This window comes from Cherax quadricarinatus, chromosome 85, assembly GCF_038502225.1.
Source record: "Cherax quadricarinatus isolate ZL_2023a chromosome 85, ASM3850222v1, whole genome shotgun sequence".
Taxonomy (NCBI): Eukaryota; Metazoa; Arthropoda; class Malacostraca; order Decapoda; family Parastacidae; genus Cherax; species Cherax quadricarinatus.
Window position 1 is genome coordinate 14,000,918 of NC_091376.1, and position 7,286 is coordinate 14,008,203.

Here is a 7,286-nt window from a genome sequence, read left to right on the forward strand (position 1 = left end):
GATTTGTCAGTTAAAAATAGGAGAGGAGAGTTATTAAATGGAGAGTTAGAGGTATTGGGAAGATGGAGGGAATATTTTGAGGAATTGTTAAATGTTGATGAAGATAGGGAAGCTGTGATTTCGTGTATAGGGCAAGACAGAATAACATCTTGTAGGAGTGAGGAAGAGCCAGTTGTGAGTGTGGGGGAAGTTCGTGAGGCAGTAGGTAAAATGAAAGGGGGTAAGGCAGCCGGGATTGATGGGATAAAGATAGAAATGTTAAAAGCATGTGGGGATATAGTTTTGGAGTGGTTGGTGCAATTATTTAATAAATGTATGGAAGAGGGTAAGGTACCTAGGGATTGGCAGAGAGCATGCATAGTTCCTTTGTATAAAGGCAAAGGGGATAAAAGAGAGTGCAAAAATTATAGGGGGATAAGTCTGCTGAGTATACCTGGTAAAGTGTATGGTAGAGTTATTATTGAAAGAATTAAGAGTAAGACGGAGAATAGGATAGCAGATGAACAAGGAGGCTTTAGGAAAGGTAGGGGGTGTGTGGACCAGGTGTTTACAGTGAAACATATAAGTGAACAGTATTTAGATAAGGCTAAAGAGGTCTTTGTGGCATTTATGGATTTGGAAAAGGCGTATGACAGGGTGGATAGGGGGGCAATGTGGCAGATGTTGCAAGTGTATGGTGTAGGAGGTAGGTTACTGAAAGCAGTGAAGAGTTTTTACGAGGATAGTGAGGCTCAAGTTAGAGTATGTAGGAAAGAGGGAAATTATTTCCCAGTAAAAGTAAGCCTTAGACAAGGATGTGTGATGTCACCGTGGTTGTTTAATATATTTATAGATGGGGTTGTAAGAGAAGTAAATGCGAGGGTCTTGGCAAGAGGCGTGGAGTTAAAAGATAAAGAATCACACACAAAGTGGGAGTTGTCACAGCTGCTCTTTGCTGATGACACTGTGCTCTTGGGAGATTCTGAAGAGAAGTTGCAGAGATTGGTGGATGAATTTGGTAGGGTGTGCAAAAGAAGAAAATTAAAGGTGAATACAGGAAAGAGTAAGGTTATGAGGATAACAAAAAGATTAGGTGATGAAAGATTGAATATCAGATTGGAGGGAGAGAGTATGGAGGAGGTGAATGTATTCAGATATTTGGGAGTGGACGTGTCAGCGGATGGGTCTATGAAGGATGAGGTGAATCATAGAACTGATGAGGGGAAAAGAGTGAGTGGTGCACTTAGGAGTCTGTGGAGACAAAGAACTTTGTCCTTGGAGGCAAAGAGGGGAATGTATGAGAGTATAGTTTTACCAACGCTCTTATATGGGTGTGAAGCATGGGTGATGAATGTTGCAGCGAGGAGAAGGCTGGAGGCAGTGGAGATGTCATGTCTGAGAGCAATGTGTGGTGTGAATATAATGCAGAGAATTCGTAGTTTGGAAGTTAGGAGGAGGTGCGGGATTACCAAAACTGTTGTCCAGAGGGCTGAGGAAGGGTTGTTGAGGTGGTTCGGACATGTAGAGAGAATGGAGCGAAACAGAATGACTTCAACAGTGTATCAGTCTGTAGTGGAAGGAAGGTGGGTAGGGGTTGGCCTAGGAAAGGTTGGAGGGAGGGGGTAAAGGAGGTTTTGTGTGCGAGGGGCTTGGACTTCCAGCGGGCATGCGTGAGTATGTATGATAGGAGTGAATGGAGACAAATGGTTTTTAATACTTGACGTGCTGTTGGAGTGTGAGCAAAGTAACATTTATGAAGGGGTTCAGGGAAACCGGCAGGCCGGACTTGAGTCCTGGAGATGGGAAGTACAGTGCCTGCACTCTGAAGGAGGGGTGTTAATGTTGCAGTTTAAAAACTGTAGTGTAAAGCACCCTTCTGGCAAGACAGTGATGGAGTGAATGATGGTGAAAGTTTTTCTTTTTCGGGCCACCCTGCCTTGGTGGGAATCGGCCAGTGTTAATAAAATAATAATAAAAAATAAGATTGTCAGAGTGGAAGATATGAATTTCAGTAGACTAAAAAATCCTATACTACTAACTGAATGAAGTGTATGATAGTGAATAGTGCATATGGTTTCACACAATGTGTTTAAAAGGTGTAATAGTACAATAGTATCTCATTTAAAAACCACTGCTTATGATGAAATATTGCACAACTTAGAACCATTTTAAAATAAAAATAAATGAAAGAAAAATGCAGTTACCTTTCCAAGACTTTCAGCTCCTTTTAGTCCTCCAGGCAACACAATGGCATCATAAGGACCTTTAGATACAGCATCATCAAGGGCAACATCAGGAACAATTACCACATCTCTGCTGCAATGTACAGCAGTAGCACCAGCCAACCCTGCTACAGTTACAGTTATCTGTAATAAAAACATTTACTGTATATTTTGAATTTCATGTGTCTATTAATTTAATGCACCTAAAGAACTGAGGAGACGACATTAATTTTTTTTATGTGCCTGCATCATGATACAATATTATACCAACCAGTTTACGCTGTGTATGATAATCGTACTTATGCTCATGCATGCTAGTGGCTTTCTTTGTGCTGAACAATACTTTATTAATTGTAAACCACAGTTTGTATACTACACAGAAATAAATTTTTTTATTTTTATTTTTTTATTTTGTACCCATATAAATTTGGCAAACCTGGTCACAAATCCAGTACGCACAATAAAATCATAACACTTGGTTAATCTTACTACTTATGTCATTATACGTATACATATTACACACGGGAATGCTATACCTGTAAGGGTTATACACCATCTGGAGAAATGAGAGGCATTTAAGTTCAATCCAAAGGGGAGGACATTTCCTCATTCCTTTGATCAAGAGCCCATCCCTGGCATCAAGGCAATATTAGTCAATGTTATCCTTAAATGGCATCTACTGTTGTACGAATTAGTAGCCTTATCAATACTACCTAGAAACCTCTAGCTAAGAGATATCCTGGTTGTCCCTTCCCTATCTATGATTACATCTGTACAGCCCAGCTTCTCTGAAACAAGTGAAAACTTAGTACAAAACTCTCAAGATCAAGGATTGCAGAGCCGAGTCTTGTCAACTGACAATTACTGGAGAATCTTCAGATCTTGCCAGAATGTACAGCAAAGCAAATAAATCATTTTGCTTTAAAGCTAAGACAAATTCCACCAAAAAGCGGCTTTTTGTTTGTTACAATTTCCTGTTTGCTAAATGAATCAATTAAATATTTATTACATCCTGGGTGTCATTTGGTTACCCAAGAATTCTTTTCACAACATACTCGCCTCAAACAAGGAGTGTCTGTGGTTCAATCCATGGCATGGATGGAAACATTGCATATGTTTCCTTACACCTGCTATCCCTGTTCACCTAGCAGTAAGTAGGTACCTGGGTGTTAGTTAACTTGTGTGGATCGCATCCTGGGGGACAAGATTGAAGGACTCCAACTCAAATAAGACAGACAGTCCTCAATGACGCACCGACTTTCTTGGGTTATCCTGGGTGGCTAACCTTCCCCGCATTAAAAATCTGAACAAATTTTATCTTGCCCCTGGTATATCCATACTAGACTGACAATCATCTTACAGCGATTCCTCTAGAAAAGGGTCAAATTCTCACAGCCAGCTGCTCAACTGCATAATCTAACCACCTCAAGAATATAGATTAACATGACCCAGTGAATCCAAGGTACAAATGTACTGGAGCAATTAATATGGTGCCCTTCAACTTGTCAGCCTCCAGGTACTGGGAAAAAATGTCACTGTAAATAATTTTAGGATAATGTGTAACTAGGATCTGATTTCAATGGTAACTTCTGTGAAATATGTATGACTATCCTTTGATTCTTCCTGATCAGAATATTATTACATCCATGGGGAGGAGTGCTAAACCTGTAGGGGTCATGCAGCACCTGGGGAATGGAATGCAAGTTTATTATGGTACAGGTACACACAAGTACAATTCTCACGCATAATTTAACATGTGTAAATTTCCTAAAAAAAAAAACAGAAAAATTCAGGCTTGATTAATGGAACTGGAGCACTGGTCTAACTCCTTGGATTAAGAACCCCTCACCAGAATCAAGGAACCTCTTTTGAGGGACTGCTGATCAGAATGCACATGGCGAAGACATCGTCAAGTTGAGTAACCTATGGTTTTCAGTCACAGCGACTTTGTAAAATAAAACCACGAGTTATTCAACATAATTTAGGCCTATTTTAGTTAGATTCTACATTAGTGCTTGCCCATTATTTTACTAATTTAAACAGAATATGGTTGAATACTTCACCAGAAAGAAAATATAATACATACATCTTTATTTCTACAAGTACATGCACAAGGTATACAGGCCTAGCTGTGTGTTATGCAGAGCATTTCTTGCAAATTAGGTCAATTTTGTCCCAGAATGCGACCCACACTAACTGCCCCCTTCAAGGCAGGTGAAAATGCAGACCTGGAGAGCGTACAAAGAACCTTCATGGCACACAATTACGATAAGGCACCTAAATTACTGGGAACGGTTGAAGGCCCTTGACCTGTATTCCCTGGAAAGCAGGCAAGACAGATACACTTGGAAAATCCTAGAGGGATTAGTACCAAACTTGCACATGAAAATTACTCCCTATGAAAGCAAAAGACTCGGCAGGAAATGGAACATTCTCCCAATGAAAAGCAGGGGTGCCACGAGTACACAAGAGACAACACAATAAGTGTCAGGGGCCCAAGACTGTTCAACTGCCTCCCAGCATATATTAGGGGGATTACCAATAGACCCCTGGCTGTCTTCAAGGAGGCAATGGATAGGCACCTAAAGTCAGTGCCTGACCAGCTGGGCTGTGGTTCGTACGTCAGTTTGCATGTGGCCAGCAGTAACAGCTTGGTTGATCAAACCCTGATCCACCACTAGGCCTGGTCTCATCAGACCGAGCCATAGGGGCACTGACCAGTCCACTAACACCCAGGTACCCATTTTACTGATGGGTGAACGTAGACAACTGTGTAAGGAAACACGCCCAATATTTCTACCCTCACCGGGGATCGAACCCGGATCCTTGCCGTGTGTAGCGAGAGCTTCACCTACCAGACCATGGGCCACCAAGGCTGGGTAGGCAGTGAGATCAATGGTATTCCAGGAGAAATGATTATGAATAATGTAATACAATGACCAAAAAGCGCCAAAAGCTTATGGCATCCTTTTGTGCTTACCAGTAAGTTACATTTAAATTACATTACCCGTAGACCTGCAGAAAAAAATTGTGTACCTGTGCCTAAACAAACTTAGATACAACAGAAATAAAGCAAAACGAGTTAACATTAAATGAGAGTATTATCATCAAAACCAAGCGCTAAATTCACAGGGGTAGAGAGAGAGAGGATCAGCTTACAATAGATACAGCGATGTTAACTATACATGATATATCACTCTTACCCCTCCCACATTATTATAATAATTATATTACACATATAATTACATAATTATATTACAATTATATATTACAATTATATATCCTTATATTACAATATTACAATTATAATTATATTACAATTAAAATATTACAAATTATATTACAATTATAATTATATAATTACTATGGGGAGCGCTAAACCCGTAGGGATTATACAGCGCCTGTGTGAGGGAGAAATGGAAAGCATTCAGGCTCTTAATTCAGGGAACTGGAGCACAGATCCAATTCCCCAGATCAAGATCTCTCTCCCCCCCGTCCCCTATCTTCAATCAGACACGCAGCTCCAATTCCTGGGATCAAAATCCAGCCACCCCCCCCCCCCTCCTCCACCCGTGAATGAAGCGCTCACCCCGGCCCTCCTGAGGGTGTCTATGGTAATGACAGCCTCCATCTCCTCGGCGCCCTCCGCCAGCAGCACCACAGCTGTCTTCTTGCTCATATCTGACGAGGAAATTCCCGAAAATGGCCGGAGAAAGAGGCGAAATAAGAAGCGAGAGGCGCGGCACATCCACCCTCTGGGAGCCCCGGCGCCAAACTAACACCGTCACGCTGCTCCTTCAACTACCCAACCAACATTGATTTATTTATAATAATAATAATAATAATAATAATTATAGTAATAATGATAATTCATTGATTTATTTATAATAATAATAATTATAGTAATAATGATAATTCATTGATTTATTTATAATAATAATAATAATAATAATAATAATAATAATAATAATTATAGTAATAATGATAATTTATTATTATTATTAATATTATTATTATAAAAGGAGTGCTAAACTCTTAGGGGTAATACTTTGAGGAAGGGGAGAATATGCCATCTTAATAATAATAATAATAGCAATAATAATAATGATAATTATACGACTAATAATAATTTTATTATTGTAATTATAAGGGGAACTCTAAATATAAGGTGTCTGAAGCCTGGGTAGATAATTTTGACAAAATAAAAATCGAAATTTTGTTTGTGTAGTATACAGCTGTAGTTTATATATAATAAAGTATTGTTAAACTAAGCCACTAGCTTTACTGGGTTATCCTTGGTGGATAACTTGGACATACTAGCTTTACTGGGTTATCCTTGGTGGATAACTTGGACATACTAGCTTTACTGGGTTATCCTTGGTGGATAACTTGGACATACTAGCTTTACTGGGTTATCCTGGGTGGATAACTTGGACATACTAGCTTTACTGGGTTATCCTTGGTGGATAACTTGGACATACTAGCTTTACTGGGTTATCCTTGGTGGATAACTTGGACATACTAGCTTTACTGGGTTATCCTGGGTGGATAACTTGGACATACTAGCTTTACTGGGTTATCCTGGGTGGATAACTTGGACATACTAGCTTTACTGGGTTATCCTTGGTGGATAACTTGGACATACTAGCTTTACTGGGTTATCCTGGGTGGATAACTTGGACATACTAGCTTTACTGGGTTATCCTGGGTGGATAACTTGGACATACTAGCTTTACTGGGTTATCCTTGGTGGATAACTTGGACATACTAGCTTTACTGGGTTATCCTGGGTGGATAACTTGGACATACTAGCTTTACTGGGTTATCCTGGGTAGATAACTTGGACATACTAGCTTTACTGGGTTATCCTGGGTGGATAACTTGGACATACTAGCTTTACTGGGTTATCCTTGGTGGATAACTTGGACATACTAGCTTTACTGGGTTATCCTGGGTGGATAACTTGGACATACTAGCTTTACTGGGTTATCCTGGGTGGATAACTTGGACATACTAGCTTTACTGGGTTATCCTTGGTGGATAACTTGGACATACTAGCTTTACTGGGTTATCCTGGGTGGATAA

At 39.9% G+C, this 7,286-nt stretch overlaps 1 protein-coding gene across 1 annotated transcript in view; it reads right to left on the reverse strand.

Annotated features, from left to right (window-relative positions):
• The window catches only part of LOC128703208 (Parkinson disease protein 7), a 28,635-nt gene extending 22,641 nt beyond the window's left edge, over window positions 1–5,994 (reverse strand). The window contains exons 1-2 of the mRNA XM_070103437.1: window positions 5,791–5,994; window positions 2,184–2,345 (exon numbers count right to left, since the gene is read on the reverse strand). Coding sequence (XP_069959538.1) covers window positions 2,184–2,345; window positions 5,791–5,949 — 321 coding nt within the window. The 5' untranslated portion in view covers window positions 5,950–5,994. The remainder of the gene's footprint in view (window positions 1–2,183; window positions 2,346–5,790) is intronic.
• Between the last annotated feature and the right edge of the window lie 1,292 nt (window positions 5,995–7,286).